This window comes from Heliangelus exortis, chromosome 1, assembly GCF_036169615.1.
Source record: "Heliangelus exortis chromosome 1, bHelExo1.hap1, whole genome shotgun sequence".
In the NCBI taxonomy this organism is placed as follows: domain Eukaryota; kingdom Metazoa; phylum Chordata; class Aves; order Apodiformes; family Trochilidae; genus Heliangelus; species Heliangelus exortis.
In genome coordinates this window covers 175,659,040-175,680,134 of record NC_092422.1, presented here as the reverse complement: position 1 = coordinate 175,680,134, position 21,095 = coordinate 175,659,040, and the positions used below count along the sequence as shown (strand labels likewise).

Here is a 21,095-nt window from a genome sequence, read left to right as displayed (position 1 = left end):
AACAGAATAAGGAGGGTTTCTTGCCTTATGTTAAGCAGAACTATTGTAAGGTGAATGTTCAAATGTCCTTTGCCTCCTTACTGTGTAAAACTCCTTCCTCCTCCTAATAAATTATTTCTTTATGATCCTGATGATATCCCTGGCTACTGCTCCACATTTTTTCTCAGGATCTGAACTGCCAGCAGGAGCAATTGGGGTTGAACCAAATCCCAGCCAGGCTTGCCATTTCTGGCAATGAAGGTTGGCTGTGGTGTAGAGAGACTGGCAGGAGGTGAAGGAAATTATGAAATTAAGATTTAGGATATTGGCTGGGATGTATTAACTGAAAGAGTTAACCAGGCTTTAGTGGAAATACATCTATTTTGAGAAAAACTTGGAAGAGTTTATCAAGAGAAAAGGAAGTGTGGTGATCTTCAAAAAAGCATGGATGTTATTTCTAAAAGATAAGCTTTGTCTTGACTTTCAGATGTGAGTTTCATTTATAAATGTACCTTCTATCTTACATACACCCCTGTCTGAAAATATAACTGGACACTGGGTACAAGAAAGCAGAGTGGGAGGTAAGCACCTCTTTATTGATTTTTCTGTCAAAAAAAAGAGCTTGTTTTAACTTCCCTGTCAAATAGATCTGGTTTGCAAGAATTACTGGCTTTTGCCTTTAGATTCAGCAAAACTGGGAAGACAGAGGCAGCCTCCCCTCACACATTCCTGCAGTGCAGGTTCTGGCTTTTTCTGTTGACTCCAAAAGAGTTACACACACAGATGGAGATGCTGAGAGCTAAGAATGGTGTTGTCACACTGAACACAGTAGTTTTACAGGAGGAGTTGGACCATCTGAAAAGCATACTGGTAATTAGACTATAATTTATTACAGGTGAACCTGAGGAATTTTAAGAATTATGTGTAACTTTTTAAAGTTAAATTTTTATTCCCTTGAAATATCAATAAAAACATGAACTGTAACATGTAATACCATCATCCTGTCCAAAACTCTTCCTTCAAATTAGGGAAAAAAAGTGAGATAGGCTCCCCTGTCTCATAGATTTGTCCTCCAAAATGTTGCAGGATCAAACTATTAAATGGAGGGAGACTTGTATGGGTCTCCAGCTTTTTAATTCACCTGTGACTACACTACACCTGGCACAAATAATGCTGGCAACATTCCCTGGCCCTGTGAGTCACACATTTTAGGCTCTGTCCTCATTTTTGAGTTCAGTAAACCACCAGACCCCTGTCTAGCCCCAGTCCAACCCTCAGCACATAACCATTTCTTCCTATTGCAGCAGAGGCTCCTCGCCCTCTTTCACATCACCCATGGCAACTTGGATTCCACATATGGTCATAAGGAGGTGGGGAAAACTACCAGTTGGTGTGCATATTCCCCTTAGCAGTCCAAAAAGAATATGAAATATGTTGTTTCTTTCATCCTTATGGCCAAATTGCCTGAATCAGGGTCCAGAATTTAATGTTAAAGCTGGGGAGATAGGCATCAGTGCATACTCCTTGAATAATACGTCTGGTAGATTCCTTTCAGGATTAGTTCTGTTTTACAATGCCAAGCTCTTAACACAAGATACTTTTTTTCTCTTTTATATTTTATATTGAAAAAATCTAATTAGCTAGAAGGATGTAAAAGAGATTTAACACTCTGGTAGATGATACTGTTTTCATTGGAATAATTGTATTTAGATTATTTGCTCTAAGTGAAATAAAAGGCGATAAATTAAATATAGCAGCTTTTTCCACTGCTACTCCAGCTTATTTGTATTCTTTACTTTCTAAAATCAGTATCATTTTATAGGCTAATTCCTGATCTTCCTAAAATTATATAAAAAGTTTGGTACAAAAATCCATTAAAAATTGCAGTGAGAGAATAACAGGAAATAAAATAATTTTCTTCTGAAACTTTAGCCTATTTTGGCATGTGTTCCATACAGGCAGAAATTCCTTGCTTCATTTTAACCCCTTTCAAGCACAATGATAATGACAATGATAATGGCATCACAGCACTTCTCTGTTCTGGGTTCTGTCACTTGCGTGGTCCCTGCTAATCACTCATCTCAGCACCGTATTTGGTGGCCCAGGGTAGTCACATTCTCTGTAAGTGACAGTCCAGAGATCTCTTGCACAGCCCAGTGCTGCAAGAGGACAAACCTGTGAAGAAACACATCTAGCCTTGAATCTATGAGCTGACATCTAACAAAAGATCTCCAAGTGCTTGGTCATGATTCGGGGACTGTCCACAAGTCATAGCATTACTGTGAATTATAAAATAGAGTATTATCTTTTCAATGAGATCATTATCCCTTACAGTGAGACTTTAACATCCATGTCCCTGCCTCGCTTCTGTGAAAAACCCTGGGAGATGCAGAACCAGGTGGAAGCTGAGTGTCACTGTCCCTGAGCCATTTGGCTTGCTGGCCAAAGTATGCATGGCTGGAGAGGGGAGATGATAATGGGGAGATGAACAGATGATAATGTGAGCCAGTAAGCTCATATGTCCTGCAGGGCACTAAAATGATAGTATTCATTGGTAATAATTATTAAGAGAAGTTTACTACTGATATATTGTACTTCATTTCTCTGCTCAGTTTCCCCTGCTCTATCAGAATATTAATAAAGAAGGGAAAAAGAGGTAAGAGAAAAAAAAAAAAAAAAGTGTAAGAGCCTGGCTCTCACAATCCAGAAACTTACTGTTACCTATACATACATACAAAAATTGATTTTCCTAAATAAGGTTTCTAAATTTTCCCAAATCGATGGACTTTTTTGCCTGCTTTGTTTCCTTTGAAAGCTGGATTGTAGCTTTACCTCATGCTGTTTGCATTGAAGAGAATTAATGTGGAGAGAAACAAAAATTTTAGAAATTGAATTCTGGTTCTGATAAAACCTGCAAGTGTAATTACTTGGCATGTGTGCAGTCTTTAGATATGTACGTTTTACTGCATTATATGCCGGGTATGAAACTTCATATGTGAGCAGAAATTTCAAATTTGAAAAACTACCTTGAAGTTGTGATAACCTACCACCTTGAATGAGATAGGTAAATGAGCAGGAAAGGTGAACTCAAATGAACTCCTGGTAGTTCTTGATAAGCTTAACATCTCCACTGGAATTGTTTGCAGGATTCTGAGTACGAGTAGGTCACTCTACAAACATTCCTGGGGGAAAATACAATTTAAACATCCTCTAGGCTCAGTTGCAGCAGAGCAGAATTTTTTTCTTTGTCAGTTTTAGTTATAAAGAATGAATGTCAAAATTATTTGCAGGTAGATAGGATCCTTTGCAGCAGAGTATAAAAGACTTTGCCACATCAAGGCTTTCATTTGAACTTGAACTTACTCAAAATTTTGTGTTGCTCTGAACTAATGCATTTTTTCAGTCCGAAACCTAATTTCATATCTTTGTAGGTGAGGGACAGACAGTATCTCATGGTTCACATTTTGTACTGATAAGATAATTCAAACAACAGGACTTTGAAAAAGTAATAGGTAAAATATGTGTAGTTCACTTAGTAGGCAGTAAAATAAATCCTAACAAGATTTGGTTTCTGTCTCCTTTGAAAACTATGAATCCAGGCTTTAATCAGGATGATGGTCAAAGCTTTCCTCATCTTGCATACTTCTCAGGTCTAGATTGGTAGATTTAGGACAGTATGGCAAAAAAAAATCTCTGAGTAACTGAGGTTGGAAGTGACCTTTGGAGGTCTTCTAGTCCAGCCTCCATGCTCAAGCAGGGCTACCTAGAGCCAGTTGCCCAGTACCATGTCCAGTGGAAGTTTGAACATTTCTGAGGATGAAGACTCCCCTGCTCCAATGCTTGATCACCTTCACACTAGAAAAAGTATTTCCTGTTGATAGGAGGAACTCTGTAGGTTTCAGTTTGTACCCATACAGTCCTGTCACTGGGCACCACTGAAAAGAGCTCAGTTCCATCTTTTTTCTTTACAGCTTCCCTTCTGGTAGCTACACACATTCATGAGATGTCTTCTTAGAGCCTTCTCTCCTCCAGGCTGAACAGTCCCAGTTTTTTCAGCCTTTCCACATAGGAGAGATGCTCCAGACCCTTCCTTATCTTTGTGGCCTTTTGATAGACTCTCTTTAGTATGTCCTTGTCTCTCTCATGCTGAGTAGCTCAGCACTGGACCCAACACTCCAGGTGTGGCATCATCAGTGCTGAGTAAAGGGGAGGATCTCCCAGCTTTCATCACCTGCTGGCAATACTTTGCCTAATGCAGCTTTGGACCATCAGCCACCTTTACCATGCTGCTGGCTCATGTTCAATTTAGTGTCTACCAGGACCCTCAGATCCTTTTCTGCAAAGCTGCTCTCCAGCCAGTTGGCTCCCAGTGTGTTCTGGTGCCTAGGGTTGTTCTACACAGGATTTTGAATTTCCCCTTATTGTGCAGCCCCTTTCTTCAGCCTGTGGAGATACCTCTGGATGGCAGCACAACTCTCTGGTGTATCAGAGGATGAATCCAATTCCCTCAGTAAAACAGACTCAAATAAACAGTCTGCTTCAGGTTTATATGGAATGCAAGATTCACCAAACCTAGGGTCTAGACTGTAACTATATTTTAATATAGCCTAGAGGAAAAAAAAAAAAAAAACAAACCCAAAGGCCACAAAACATTAGAAATAATAAAAATGTAAACAATTCAAGCTCTCAAAAATAGAGATAATTTGTAACTCTTTGCTTGATATTCTAGATTTTGACAGCTCAAAGCTGTTATGCTGCAGTCTTTCACTGAATGATGAATTAAATAAATGTAGTTAAACACAGCCTTTCTGCTTTCTATACATGTGGTTTTATAAACTTGACATTGGAAAGAAGATCCTTGTGGTTATACCAAAATCTAATGCTTGCCTTTCAAATTTTTGACCTTTGGCAGTGACATGCAAACAGTTATGCCTCCATCACAGATTTGTGGTATGGAATCTTTCAGAAAACCTGATGTTTTAATAGAGGTGGTGGTGATGCTTTCTGTAGAGAGGCCATGATGCTCCAGTGGTTTGAAAATATGGTGTGAAACAGACCTTTTTTGCATGGGAATAAAACTGAAATGGTAATTTCAGGAAAAGGATTTGAAATGAGCTGATGCTTGGCTGGGATGTGAATGCTGAGTGGCTTCTGATGTGCTGCAGCCAAACTCCAGCAAGCAGCACGATCTGCCACTCTGCTGGGAGCATCACCCCTGCAGTCAGCACATGGCAGCCTCCTGGCATCATTTTTTAAATGGTATATTGTGAAAATAAGATTGTAAAGATCCCTGCTGAAGTGAATTGAGAAAATGCAAGCATTCAGTCAGCTTGGTATTCCATCAAAGGAATTACTGATGGTACATGGAGGGTAGGTGCAGTGCAAGCTACCAAACCCAAAATCTAGTTTAGGTAGCAGGTATTTGTCTTGGGGTGCTATGGCAGCACTTGCAGTGCCTGCCCTGCCCTCCTCAGTCATTACACCTCATGATTTAGGCCATTTCAAGTGACTCAGAAAGGTTCTTTGAACTTACCCTTCACAAGTGTTTGAACTTTTGTCTGTGCCTTCATGCCTTAAACATTTGGAGGCTCTGCTGCATTTGTGAAGTTTAATACTATTAAATAGTAATTATTCTTATACTGCACCTTTTTTTTTTTTTCATAGAAGCTAAGCTTTTTATGTAGTTTTATGATTTCAGCAACTCAATTAATTGTCTTATGACCACATTTGGAAAAATAACCATTTGGCATCTAAGTAGGGTATATACAGAGAACACAATGAAGATGACAGTACAGTATGGAGTCAGGGACTAGCCTAAGAAGCAATGTAAAAGGAGAAAGGGAATGGACCCTTCTTTTCTTCCTCCTTGCCTCCCTCTTTGACACTACAGAAGGACATTCCCCTTCTCTGATATCACAGTAAGAGCAACAACTCCACAGAGGGTGTGGCCATAAATCCATGATGTTAGAAATGAAAAGGAGCAACAAGCACCATCAGGACAGTTTTATTATTTGATACACACACCTAAACATAGCAGTAAAAAAGTTAAGAAGACTGAAAAAAACCCATAACCATCTGTAGAACTGATGTAAAATCATCTCACATTAAAACTAGTGTGAAATGTAGCCTATTCCTATGGATCATTACCATTCCTCATTTTAGCCAATGAAAATTTTATTTTCCCAGTGTTTTGTATTTCTCTCATATGTTTGCAGCCATTCAGTTTCTATTTGTTTGTAATTTCAAATATATATAAAATGCCCTGAAAATCTTTCTTGTCTCTAGTCATTGTATTTTGGAACAGCCAACAAAACCCCAGCAACAACAACTAAACAAATGAATAATTGTGGATGTAGGGTCTGTTTGCTTTGAAAAAGATCAGTATGTTGGTGCATCAAAATGTTGCCAGATCAGCTTTCTCCTTTCCAAAGAGAGATGATTCTGAATTAGGAGGCTTGCAAAACAGATCAAAGGGAAGAATTTTGTCCAGGATACTTCTTTTGCAGGTTCAGCTCTGGTCTAGGGCAATGTAGATGGTACCCTTCCTTTTCTGTATCTTACTTAACCAGGTCTTGTGATTGTTCACTGCATATCTGAGAGCAAAAATGTCATTGATAAATCCAGAGGAACAAGACAGTGACTCACACATCCCATGTTTCAGATTAGGGAAAGGCAAAGGGGGCACTAAAGAACAGAAAAAAAACCCATGATCTAATGATTGACACCAGTGCCACTATGGATGGTCCCTAAATAATCTAATCCAATTTACAGGAATGCCATGTAAATATCAATTTCTCAGTGAAGTAGCCTGTCATTTATAGCCTAACATGAAATATGTAGCAGGGGGAGAATGATTGCTGCTCATGTTTGGGCAGCAACAAAAGAATAAGAAAATGTGCCTGAAGCAGAGAAGGGGGATGAACTGGAGGAGCTCTCAGCTTCCTACTGCAGGTCTGCTGGAAGGAGTCACTGCCATCTTCAGGTCTCTAGTGGCTCCCAGGTTGGGGTATTCCAGAGATCCTCCTTCCAAACTCATGACTACATTTTCTTGAATCCCTGTGAGGTAATGCCTTCTGATTTTGAATGAGCTACATTGCTCCCCTCAAGGTAACTTAAAGAAATGCAGCTCTAGGCTGAAGAGATGAATATACAGGCTGTTAAGTGTCTGGGGGACATGCTTACTGAGAATGCCTCCTGAGAGCTGATACTTTCAGATTCCAACTTGATGCAGCCACCCTGCCAGACCATGGCTGTTCATGTGAGGACTCTCTGGGCTGCTCAGTCCCTGACTACTTCTATTTTCAGCCACAAATATGACTGGAGCAAAGCACACTTTTAGAAATGTTTGGGGCAAGCTGTATTGCCTCCCTTTTTCAGCATGGGTAGATTGGTTAAAACAGGTTTAATGATAGGAAACTAGTGTGTTTCTTGGTCCCTGACACCCCTTTCTCACAGGCAAACTCTCCTGTGCTTTTTCAAAGAGGGAATCTGTATATGAGAGCCTCATAACAAAGTGCTGGCAGCAGAGCAACAGAAATAGAGCTGTAGTCTCATGATTATATTTTAATAGCTTTCTTTTTATTTTAAGTTACTTACACCTAATCACCCAAGTTAGCCCAGTCACAGTCTCCAATGTAGCACCATTTTCAGCTATTAGCAGGTGGTTTTTAGAGCCCTCTTTAGATGATATGCAGGGCCCACATACTGAAGCCAATTGTCAGACAGGAGGTAATTTAGCCTTCAGCTCTTCCTCTCAGTTTGAAATAAAACGATTACATTTCAGAAGAGCCTAAGGGAAGATTAAAAGTTTTATATCAAAAGTTGAATATTTTCTTTTGTTGTGCTCTCTTTTAAAGAAAATGGTATTCATTTAAAATAATGCATGTTCTGAGGTATTTGAAAAGGCACTGTTCTGAATTAAAAAGAAATTCATAAAGTATGCATGTATGGGAGAGGTAGACTGCAATCTTCATTTGAGCATTTAGTCAAAAGTTTTCAACTCAGACCATTCTGCTTTGTTCATAGAATGAGCTATTTGCTAAGAGGCTTTGTAAATAACAGATGGCCCATAAGGTTTAGAGAGCAGTGGTTAAGGTGACAAAATCTTCTGGGGCTCTTCTCCACAGGCAGGTTATAAAGTGATATTATAGCCTCTGTTCCAGACTGGAAAATGGTCCTTGCCTGTCTTTAAACCCATTAAAAGTGGTTCCAGGCAATAGCTCCACATAATTGTAGTTCTGGTAACCCCTGTGATGCCTCTTATTTCTTGTATTCCAAAGTTGTTCAAGGGCAGAAGCCACTTGTAGAATACAAAGTTGTAAAACTGACTTTAAAATATATGGAATAGCCCAGATATGAACAGAGTAAGAAATAAAGAGTAAGGTATAAACAAAAAAAATAAATTATTGCCTGATGTCAGGTGGTTTTTATCACTGGTATGAATGGGGATATTTAACCAAGGACGCTCTGGGCAACTTTGTAAAAATGCATTTTCTATTAAAGGGAATTCCTGGAACCCCCGAAAAGCAGTGTATATAAATGCAGTGAGGTCTTTTATAGGAGTTCACCATATCAGCCAAATGAGCATAGGTCTTTTTTGAGAAGCCATAAGAAGAGCCCACAGAAAACAATGCTGTAGCTTAGTAGCCTGCTTTCATGCCTGTTAAAATGAATAGTGAAAAACCTGCTGTTACTGAAAAAGGTGGTCACTGAACTGGGAAGTTTAAGTTTTCTTGTGATTTTATTGCAGAAAAGTAGTTAATTTCTCTCAGTGTATTCTTCTGTAAAAAAACTAAAAAAATTCTTCTACCTGCTTGCACTAATGCATTCTACTATCATAAGGCAGCATTACCAGCATGGTTTTACCTTCATTTGCCTAATGTCTCTGGTGCTTGTTTTCACACATTGACACCTACCCAAGCTAACTTTGGTTAACATCACCTCATTTGCATCTATACTGACAATTAAGTAGCCAGACAATAACAAGTATTGAGGTTGATTGAGCTTGGTTGAGGGTTTAAGAAGGCTGGATGCTCATGGTACAGAATGAAGAAGATGTGTGTTCAACTGATATTATCTGTTGCAAAGGAGATGAATTGTTCATGTGCTGTTTTTCCAGATTTCTAGGAGAACTGATGAGGTATGGGAATCAAGACGACAATTGATGGCCACTGAGGAAGAAGACAGTTCCTCATATCCTCCCCTGGATGTGACCACTGGAAATGCTACTTGCATCCTTTTTTATGCTAGAAATTTCAGCCTCATAGCCAACAGTTCTGTTTTGATAGATTTAACAAATGCAACATTTGTAACCAAGAATGTGGTTATTTCTTCCTCTGAGTGCTCAGACACCAACACAACGTGAGTAGCACAAGCAATTTCATATCATAGTACGTGTGATTCTGAAAGCAAATCAGAATGGTGCAATCTCAGGTTAATACTAATTTAGTTTTCTTCTTCTGAAGCAGACAAAATGAAAAGGAATACTGAATTCAATAACCTTAGAAGAAATAGATTGAGTCAAGACACAAAAAAATTCAGATGTAGCCTCTTATTTTCACATTTTTGTCCTTTTAGATTCCTTCCTTCCTTGTTAGTTTATACTTGGTCCAAACATGTTTCCTTAGAGTAACAGAAATCTACACTGGCATTAATGAGATCATCATTTCATTGGAGAGTTCCCTTGAAGGGAAGTATTGCCAGTTACTAGGTAGTAATTCAGCTGGGAGTACTTTAATAAAATATGATCTCTGTTTTCCTTTACTTTGAAGCACCTGCTCTTTGGTAAAAAAAATACTATAGAAATATTTTGTCATATTTTTCTGTGTACTGAACCTTTGCTATATGACTTCTGTAATTGCCTATTGATTCAGAATATTCCCTCCGATTGAAATGTCACAATGATCTAATTAAAGCTGACTACTTTAACATTAAAAAAATCTGTTTCTTTTTCTCAGACTGTCATTAAAATACACAAAGCCAGTGAATGGAATCAGCAGCCTGGAGATAAGGTAACTGAGCATTTGCTGTAGATTTACATTAGATTTTTGTGAAAGTCTATTTGTAAATTAGGAATGAAAAAAGAGGAGTTAAGTGAAAATGTTTTCAAAATTGCCATTTGGTTTCTGTTCTGAGAAGTTATTCTACAGCAGAGCAATAATACACTCTTTGTATTGTGATTATATTAATATGCTCAGGTAAAGTTGTGGAAAAGTGGTGTAGGCGAACAACCATCCTGTCAGACACCAGCATATGAAATACCCTGTTTTGTTAACAGGATCAGACTATGATCCTCTCTCAGGAAAATCTAACTGTAATTTGTAAACAGTTCTAGGGACTGAAATCTACTTCCATGACCAGGGTTATATTTAGTCCTAATATGGATTACCAGTGTATTCTGTCAGAATTCTGTCTTTAGCTTGTGGCTAAGGAAGGGTGCAAAACCTTGTAATTTTTCGGGTTCGTGGATAGTGGCACGACCATGTTTCTCCTACATTGGGAAGACAGAAGAGGACCTAGAGTGGGAAGCCTTGGGATGAACAGTCAAAAGGATAATTTGCAGCTGTTGGTCTTGCTAGTGGATTTGAGGATTGGGGAAAGCATCTGCTACTCACCCATTGCACCCTTGCAGATTTGCTGATGTGTGGTGAGGTCAACACAGTGGAGGGAAGGGATGCCACCCAGAGTGACCCAGACAGGCTTGAGAGGTGGGCTTGTGCAAACTGTATGAAGTTCAGCAAGGCCAAGTGCAAGGTTCTGCACCTGAGTAAGGGCAATCCCAAACACAAATATGGGATGTGTGAAGATTGGATTTAAAACAGCCCTGAGAAAAAGGACCAAAAGGTGTGATGGTTGTCAAGATCAACATGATCCAGCAATGTGCACTTGCAGCTCAGAAAGCCAACCATATCCTGGTCTGGCCAGCAGGTCAAGGGAGGTGATTCTGCCTCTCTGCTCTGCTCTGCTCTGCTCTGCTCTTGTGAGACCCCACCTGGGGTACTGTGTCCAGTTCTGGAGTCCCCAAGACAGGAGCTGTTGGAGCAAGTCTAGAGGAGGTCCATGAAGATTATCAGAAAGCTGGAGCACCTCTCCTATAAAGACAGGCAGAGAGAGTTAGGGTTGTTCAGCCTGGAGAAGAGAAGGCTTCACGGATGCTTTAAGCATTGCTATAGCATCCTTTCAGTACCTGAATGGGGCCTACAAGAAAGCTGGGGAGGGACTTTTTATGAGGGTGTGTAGTGATAGGATAAGGAGGAATGGCTTAAAACTGGAAGAGGTTAGATATAAGTTAGACATTAGGTGGAAATTCTTCACTATGAGGGTGGTGAGACACAGAAACAGATTTTCCAGGGAAGCTGTGGAGATTCCATCACTGGAAGTTTTCAAGAACAGGTTAGATGGGACTTGAAGCAACCTGGTCTAGTGGGAGGTGTCAGTGCCCATGCAGGGGGGTTGGAACTTGGTGATCCTTAAGGTTCCTACCAACTCAAACCATTCTGTGATTCTTTGATACTCTCTGAGGGCTGTGCTACAGCTGCTGATCCCCAAACCTCAATTCTTCCCCCAGCAAGAGAAACAGCAGCTAAAACAGCTTTCTTAAGCTCTAACAAAGATAATGTGTGTGGCCTGCTCTTTTCATTTAGGTATCCACTAATTGATTACATTTATTTGGGAAGAACATGGGCCAGGGAAGTTGCACTGAATTAAATCTGCAGATAGCAGAGCATGAACTGGATGTTTGCTTGGGCAGCAGAAGGACAAATTACTTTTGCCATCTAAAATGCTTCTGACATCTTGAATAAGGGAAACTGAAGGCTGAGGAAACAAAAAAGAGGAAGATTAAAGTAGTAATGTTGGAGACAATCAGTGTTTGAACAATGTTTTGGTAGGATAGTAAAAGAAGCATGTATCACCAAGATGATAAACATGAATGAATAAATACCACTATTTGCACTGAGATAGAAGGGCATTCTACATTTAGGTAAAAGAACTCCCAGAACTACTTGTGCTGAAGAGAGTCAGTGATGTGTTTGGAGTTGTATTTGGAGAGCTTAGACACACTTGTAGTCATCATCAGAGGCCATGACAGGTGACAAAAGCCCAAACGTGTTGTAATTTAACAACTCTCTGCCCACCAAGCACCTAGATCTTTGCCAAAGAATGAAATGCATAGATTGCTGTTAGTATAATGTTTTTATTTTTTTGAATATTGCAGTTAGCTGTGTATAGCATCCTTGGGAAGTGTCCTTGGTGGGGGAGTCAAACACTTCTCCATTTCAATATTGTAAATTATCAAAGGAGTATGCATTTCCCTCAACACCAGGGGTAATTCAGGAAACATTTTCCTTGAATCCCATTCAAAAAATACTGTTCTCTGTCCAATACTCTGGCCAAATTTTGTCTTTACTTCAAGTCACTAAAGACCACCTGGTGCTGCCTTGAGTGCTTCTCTATATACTGTCTGCTGCTCCTCTCTCACTCTCATACAGCCAGACCCACCAAAACACTGTCCTGGATGCTCATGCTCTGAATTTGCTTAGAATAATGCAGGTCTTATATGCACTCCTGTAGTCTCTTTCTGTATGAATGAAGCTGGTTGCTTTCCACATGTCTTGAGTGTTCCCACCCTTAGCATAATGCCATGCTTTCTGGTAAAGTTACAGTCCCAAGAAAATAATATGAATCATAAAGCACTTGAAAATCCTATGGAACATGACACTGTGCTGCAAAACTAGCTACCAAGCTGATACATCTTAGAAGGGCTGTTTTCTTTAAAGTATTCAACAGGTTTTGCTCAACTATACAACAGCAAATTTCAAACCGTAAGATGCTACTATAGAAACAAAATACTTCAGCAGCTGAAACATCTATCTTAGATTTTGATTGCTGCAGCAGGCGTAAGAAGATCAAATGTGATGTTACTGCACACATATGGACCTAATGAGGATTATTCAGATTTATGTTTAGTCATCTGTCTGTGAAAGTCTTGTATTTTCAATTAATTATGGGGAAAAAACTTAAATGTGGCCCCGAATCTGAAGTGCATCTGAAGAGAAGAAATTTGAAGCACATCTACAGACAGACTGACTGTAAATAAAAGGAGAACATCAGTACAAAAGGTGCATGGTTCATGTTTCCTCTCTTATACTGGAATATTTTTTACATCCTTTGAGCCTGTTGAGGTAAAGGCAGTAACACTTACAAGGTATCTCTTGACATATGTTTCTTCTTGCATACATTATAAATAAATACCAGAATGCATAAATAGCCCTTGAAGGTGGGATAAGACACTCTACAAAGGCTCCACAAAGAATGAGGACTTCAGAAGAGATTAGGTGAAGTCCTGACCACTGTCATGCCCAGCAAGTAATTAAAGTAGCATAGACTGGCTGTGTTTTGCAGGAGAGTTTTATTTATTCCATTGTGATAGGTGTGCTCTGGGTTTTTAATAGCCCCTCAGGGCATTTAGACACACAAAAAATGCCTAAATTGATTATTTTAATGTGTGACACAGGTGCTTAGCAACAGAAAATGTTACAGAGGAAGGAGGAGGGAGGTGGCTCCCAGGGTAGTCATTGCTCTGGTTTTTGCTGTGTACCAGCCTGCTTTGGGGAGGTAGTGATTGCTTCTTTAACACTTTTTAATCTCTTTCCTTCACTTATTAATCTGTCTTTATCTCAAAACACATCTCTCATTTTTGTTCTTTCTATTTTTCTCCCCTGTCCTGTTGGGGACAAACCCACCAAAATGGGGCAGTGACCAGGCAGCTACGTGGTGCTGTGCTCCACAGCCGCTCTGGGGAGCCTGTTCAGTGCTCTCCCACCTTCAAAATAAACAAGTTTTCCCTCTCATTCAGATGGAACTTCCTGCCATCCATTTTGTGCCCATTACTGAATAGTAAGATATACTCAATAAGAATAGGATATACTCAAGATACACACAACAGAAAAAGAAAAATCTGGTGATAGTTCATGATTCAGGAACACTTTATTTACCTTGTTTATCTCAGCTTGTCTGTCACCGTGTTTCTAGGAGCACTGGACAGTAGTTTTTGCTGGAAGAAGCATCATCTCAACTCTTTTAGCAGCTGATGACATCAAGGTGTTGAAGCACTTGTCTATCATCTTCTCTGGGGAAAGGCATGAAAGTGGATGGAAGTGCAGAGCATTAGTGTTTTCCTCACTTACACTGATCAGTTGACTGATGTTGCTGACAGTATATATAGAACAGAATTGACTCGTGTTGTGTTCTAAAGTCCTTTACCTAACACTTGTGTTGCTCGTGGAATCTTTGAAGCAGTAGTAATTCCAGGTAGCTTCTTTTTCAGAAATATCTCTCCTGGTAATGAATAGCCACATGGGGTGGTGAGCAGTATCAGGCAGTGGCATTTAGAGTTCCTATCATTACCTGGCACAAAAGGGGGACCAGGAATTGTTTGTATCACAATGCATTAAGTACATAAAATCTGCGTGAAAGTTTGTTTCCTGCATTGGCTCTAATGTTTAATAAAAATACAGCATTTCCACAAAAGCAAAGGTATTTTCAGTTCTTCACATAAAACCTTTATCTTTCCTTTCCTTGTCATTCATTTCCTATATTGGGCGCATTCTAATTGCCATTTACTCATCTGAGAAAATATTGAACTAAATGAAGTAATTCTATTGCTTTTTTTTGTTTGAATGTCTTTTTTCAAATTTAAACAATTATAAAAGTATCAGTTATCAGTTATGCGTGTGCTTATTGGAGGCTATTAAGTATCACTTGTTTGGAAAAAAACTTAGAGATAAAAGTATATATTAACAGTTAACCATGCTCAGCTAATTTACTAATCAGAATCTTAATTCTCATAAATCTGCAAGCAATATAAAAATTTAGTCCTTGGTGTCATTTAAAGAGACAGCATTTAGAGGTCACTTTAGACTGTACTCTCATGCATAGCATTATAAAACTTGTTGATGTGGTAAGTTTCCAAAGAATTTCCCTGTTCACCACTTTTATTATCATCTCAGCAAAAGTACAGAGCACACCAAACATCTGGGGTTGGCAAAAACATTAAAGTAAATTTCCCTGTGCCTTCAGCTACTGCCTGTAGGATTGCTGCTGAGACACTATGGAAATTATTCTCAGATTGTGCTGTATATCAGAAAAAAAATCATTTCTTCTAGCAATTAATATCTAGGCTAACATGTTTTAATTTTGTAATTTTTTCACTATAAGATTAAGAAGTTATATGAATCAAAACCCACAAAGTATTACTAAAAAAGAAAAAAGGGCTCGATTACTGTAGAACCGAACCTGCCAGTTTTTAGTGTTACTCCTAAGGACCTTACTCCTAAGGAGGATTGTGTTGAGTTTAGGCTCTGTGTTGTCTGGATGACATGCTACTGAAAGCAGCTGGTTTCAACAAACAAACAATATTTTACTACAGAGAATATTCTCTCTAGATGTATGTATGTACTCTATAGAACAAAAGATATTCTGTAATGTGCCACATTTATGGGTGACTGCTTATTTTTCAAACCTGCCATAATTGCATCTAAGTATTACACCAAATTAAAAAATGCACATAAAGCATTACCTATTGGGGAAGACATATTAGAATATATTAATTTGTTGTTCTCTCTTATTGCTAAAAAGATCCTTTGTCTAAATTAATTTTGGTTATCAGTAAACAAAAAAAAAAAATTCAGCAAACTATATAAACCATTACATGCATAGACCAAGTAGGGTCAAAGTGTTAAGCAACATATAATAAGGAGAAAAGTTTATCATTTCCTCATGACATAACTTGAATACCTTAAAGTAATTGGGTAAAAAGTGGTAAAGACTAGGACATTGTCATGATCTGTTCAGGGTCAGGATGTACTCCTGGATTTTCTCAATTATTTCTGTTAGAGGACATTTGGAAGGTGTTCAAATTGCAGTGGAAGCAAAAATCTCATGATTATGAACTACTGGAGACTGCTGCAATACCACACAAACACAGACCTTTTCAAAAAGATAAAATATTTATTTATGCCTAAACCACTAGAAATTGGAAAACTAGGGCTTATGACCCCTCCCCAGCCTCCAGTGAGAGAAAACTGTCTTCTGCTGCAAATTCAGACCTTGGCAAAGGAAATTGCCATTTTGGCATCTGAGCCAAGGAAGAATTGCAATGGTAAATCAGAATGTTTATCATGCATGTACCTATCATAAAGGCAATTTTCAAAAAATCCCGTAAAATGTTTATTGAGAGCTCCTGCAGTCCTGCTGACAGTCTCTCAGGTTCTGCTCCACTGATTGTAAACTCTTGGTAACTGATGAAATACTGCACACCTTGAAGAATGAAATCCCATTTGCTCCTTGCCTAGCAGAGCTATCAAAGTCTTCGCTTGGGAGATGAAACTCTAAATTTTTGTAAAACATATTCACAGAGTCACTTATGAACAATCCTAATGATGTGGGAGGCCAAGCGAAGATACCCACTGTGATGCTTGCAGCTAGCAATAGTGAACCTTTATCTGGAACCAGTGCTTTCTCAAATGAGTATTAACTTTTTCCTTCTGTCATTTTGATGCTTTTTCCCTCTTGTTGTCTTTGTAGGTTTTTAATGACCAACAAATTCTATGGAGGCTCGGCTAGAAATTGGTCCACTGTAGATTCCATCGAGATTGTACAAGACGAAGAAAAATTTGCTAAATTTAATGTTTCTGTCATCTCTGCTCCTGCAGAGTATTCATTTCATTGTCAGCTGGTAGGAACGAGCAATCTCTATCCTGCAAGGCTGATTCCATCCAACAATGAGGCAAAAAACTGGCAAGTTTTCATTTCCGGGTTGCAAGTGAGTACACATTGCCGTTTCAGAGATCATTCCAAGAAGTATTACTTGTTATTGTAGGAGCTGAATAACACACATTCATAATACCCTTCCCTTCATTTCAGCCTGAGGGAAAATGTAAAAGAAAAGCTGTTCCCCCTAGGTGAGCTGCTCAATAAATGGGTAAAAAAGACGGCGGTTGCTGAACAGGAACATGAAAGCACAGCTTTGAAAAACAAAACCCTATGAAGTTGTCCACAGAAAAGAAAAAACAATAAAAGCAAATGCGCTTAATCAGGCAAAGAATGACTAAGTCCCCATGCCTGCTTAATGAATTGGGCTGCTGTTGGAAACATGGACTTGTTAAGCAGGGGGGCTTTATGCTGCTTGCTTTGTTTTTATTTGATTCTGCTGCAATTTGTTTACCCAGGAAAGTACAGCTTAGTGTGGTTCGTGTTTTCAGTGACATAGACTCTCTGCACTCCTACAGATAGAAATAAAACCCAGTGCAATTAGATTTAATGTAAGGTTTGCCATGGACTTCAGCTGGGAACAGTACTAGGTCCCACGTGGCCCAGAAGGAAAGCAAATGGCTTTTTCTTTTTTTTTTTTAATGAGGCATACATTTTCTGTTTGTTTAGTGCAGAAGTACAGACTGCATATGTGAGGTGGAGATGATTACATCTTTATTATTTTGAATATTGATACTGACTTGGGAGAAGCACATAAGCATTTATGTCTTAAAACAGTAATGCATTAGGAGAGATCTTTGATTAAGGAGATTAGGGAAATAGTAGGAAAAATTCTAAACTGAACTCAATTTGTCAAAACTAACCATATCATAACTAGATAAAAATGCTGATATAATTGTATTTGTTTAAATTATAATTTTAAAAATCTCAGTAATCTAAATCCAGATTTGCCATTCCTGCTAAACAATGGAAATGTCAAAGGAGCAGCATTGGTGCTGAGATTTATTTTCTACAAATTCCAGGATCAGGTCCCACAGTGTTTTGAGAAGCAAAGTACCAATACACACCATTGTTGTGAAGGTTCCTTCTGATGTTATTTTAAGTCTTCTGGGTGGAAAATGGATTGAAAACAACCCTGAAGTAAAAGGACCTGGGGGTGCTGGTTGATGAGAAGCTTGACATGAGCCTGCAATGTGCACTTGCAGCCCAGAAATCCAACCATATCCTGGGCTGCATCAAAAGAAGCATGGCCAGCAGGTCAAGGGAGGTGATTCTACCCTTCTGTCCCACTCTCATTAGACACTGCCTGGAGTGCAGTGTCCAGTTCTGGAGCCTGCAGCACAAGAAGGACATGGAGCTATTGGAGCAAGTCCAGAGGAGGTCCAAAAAGTTGATCAGAGGGCTGGAACACCTGTCCTGTAAAGACAGGCTGGGAGAGTTGGGGTTCAGACTGGAGAGAAGGCTTCAGGGAGACCTTATAGCATCCTTCCAGTACCTGAATGGGGCCCACAAGAGAGCTAGGGAGGGACACTTTACAAGGGCATATAGTGATAGGATAAGGGGGAATGGCTTTAAAATGGAAGAGGATTAAATTAGGTGGACATTCTCCACTATGAAGGAACAGGTTGCCCAGGGAAGCTTTGGACACCCCATCACTGGAAGGGTTCAAAGCCAGGTTGGATGGGGTTTTGAGCAACCTGGTCTAGTGGGAGATGTCCCTGCCCATGCAATGGGGTTGGAAGTAGATGGATCTTCAAGGTCCCTTCCAAGCAAAATCATTCTATGACTGTGTGGTTCTCTGGTTCATGTCAATGTAATACAGTTAATTAGAAACCAGGATCTGGTGTCAACCTAGACAGCACATTGCACTTTGCAAAGCTGAGTCCTGTAGACAATACAGTTGCACTTTGCCAAGATGGATCCTGAAAATAGCATCACTCTTTTAGAGGGACATGGCACCTGCACAGTGAAGCCTTGCATAGCTTGTTCCAAGGCAAGGCTGCAGCCTTATACTTCAGTTCTGGAGCTTGCTCAGTCACTACCACCTAAAGAACCTCTGGGATTCTGCCTAAATGTACCCATAGCCTAGGATGCCACCACTCACAGCTGTGCACACTTACCAAAACTGCTCTGGTTTTGGTGGGTTTTTTTGTTTTCCTTGCAGGAATGGTTGTGCTACCATGATACCTTTTATCCTTTTGATGATCTCAGAATGGTCTGTGAAGCTGGAGAGGTGGCTTCCACCAAAAGCACTGATTTTCTTTAGTATGTGTCATGGTGGTTTAGAAGCCCCTTTGTTTCTAAGAAAAACTCCCCAAACCTTTAAAATAAAGGATGCTAGGGATCTTTGTGGCTAATGTATTTCTAAGTTAAAAAATATTTAAAGATGTTCAGTATACACTTACAAGCCATTAAAACAACAGATTTTACTTGAAGGCTTTTTCAAAGGTCAAACGATGGGAAAATACCACTCAAAAATATTTTTTAAATTAGCAGTAAATGCAAACTAGTACAACCATGAGAAATGACACTGGTTGAAACACTGAAACTAAAACTTCCGCAGTGCAGAGCCTGTGTCCAAAGAGTTTTACATTCATAAAAATTAGTCAACCATGTGTAAGTATTTTTAACTTTTCAATTGGTAGGAATGCTGCTAGGAATCATATTTTTATCTCCCACCTAGTATCTAACACCCCCACAAAAATGATAAAGCTTCATAATAACAATGAAAGAATCCTGCATATGCTTCCTCTCCTTCCTAAAAGTAGACATAGCATTTTAAGAATGTACAATTAAAGCTTTCACCTCAAAGCTTCAATAAGAATAACCCTGTTTAAAAAAAGTCCAGTACAATTGACAAAATAGAATGAAGTATTTCTGGCTTTACATCAGAAGTGGTAAAGCCTTTCTAAACCAAATATACCTTTTAAGTGCTTCAGAGAGTTCTTGTACACATGGTAACAAGTGGATATTGTTTTCCAGAATTTCAAACCATTTTAGAACATAAATGACACAAATCATCACCTGCTTTCTGATTTTATTGTAAATAAGCCTCTCAGACTACATTTCATGACTCCTATTCACATTCTCATCTGTTGTCAAAGCAGTGGCTTAACAAGCAAAGGCTTTGATAATCAGCCGTATTTTCTAAAACTGTGCAAACAGTTATCCACCCCAAAAGCTTATTTTCACTAATCCTGCTTTAATCAGAAGTCTGATTGCCTGTTGTGAAAGCTGGCAGTCTTTGCAATGTAGCTACCATGGTCTGACTTGGAGAGATGCTCCTAAGAGGCCCAGAAAAGCTTGAATTGTTAAAATTGCATTCACCCCCACAGTACTTAAATAGCTGCTGTTCTGCATATGATAATAGTTTTATTAATCAGAATTCTGGAAGCTATAGACACTGGTCTTAAGACATACATTACATACACAGTAACTTTAGGTGCCTAATCCATGAATGAACTCAACCCCTGACTGCTTATTGGTGTAGCATGGTATGGAAGCCACAAACTAATGTCTTCAGTGCTTGGACCAACACCTTTGCTAGGAATTTCTTTCTCCTTTTTCTGTGTTCCTACTCCATGATTACTCTCTGCTTTATGAACACAGAAAAGTAGAAATCTGTGATCTTCTGTTTCCTTGCGTGCTGACTGATGAGGGAAATGATTTAAATAAAGCAATGCTTTTAAAAATTTTATTCTATAATATTTCATAGAAAATAGTTTTAAGTTCTTGTTTCTTTACTGATGAATTTTTGGTGTTGGGCGCTTTCCTTACATACTCATTTCAAAGAATCTGTAAATACATAAGAATCCCAGTCTACATTGTTGTTTAAAAAGTTAAGATTCAAAACCACAGATCAGATTAACTCTTTCCCTCCTTCCTTTTCTTCCACCAGTTAGGTTCCATTTCTTCTGAAGGAATGAGTGCTTATGTCATGTGAATGTGTCTACAGAGTCTGTTGTCTTCCCTTGTTTCAGTTTTCTAATCCCTTGACTGGTTTTAACAAAATTTATAGAAGGATAGTGGTCTCAAAGGCATCCAGTTTGTTGATACTTTTTGCAAACTGGGTGGTTAGGCAGAAAAGAGATTGCCAGATTAGTTGATTATTCTAAGGAAAATAACATAGAGCTCAGTCAGTGGCAGACCTCAAGACTTCAGTCAAAGGAGAGATAATTACAGATTTTTCTAACTGCTGGAAAAGCTTATATGGGTTTCATATATTAATAACACAGACCCCATACCTCAGTAAAGCAAGACCTTTCTTCTGTTTTCAGTCTCTTATGTCTAAGGAGAGAAGAAAGGTTTCACAACCTGAACTTTCCTTTTTTTCTTCCTGAACTTTC

At 39.0% G+C, this 21,095-nt stretch overlaps 1 protein-coding gene across 2 annotated transcripts in view; it reads left to right on the top strand.

Annotated features, from left to right (window-relative positions):
* ATP6AP1 (ATPase H+ transporting accessory protein 1) overlaps positions 1 to 21,095 on the top strand; it is a 53,943-nt gene that overhangs the window by 29,359 nt on the left and 3,489 nt on the right. For both annotated transcript variants that reach the window (XM_071733759.1, XM_071733758.1), the window contains exons 7-9: positions 9,098 to 9,339; positions 9,936 to 9,989; positions 16,564 to 16,801. In XM_071733759.1, the coding sequence (XP_071589860.1) occupies positions 9,098 to 9,339; positions 9,936 to 9,989; positions 16,564 to 16,801 (534 nt within the window). The remainder of the gene's footprint in view (positions 1 to 9,097; positions 9,340 to 9,935; positions 9,990 to 16,563; positions 16,802 to 21,095) is intronic.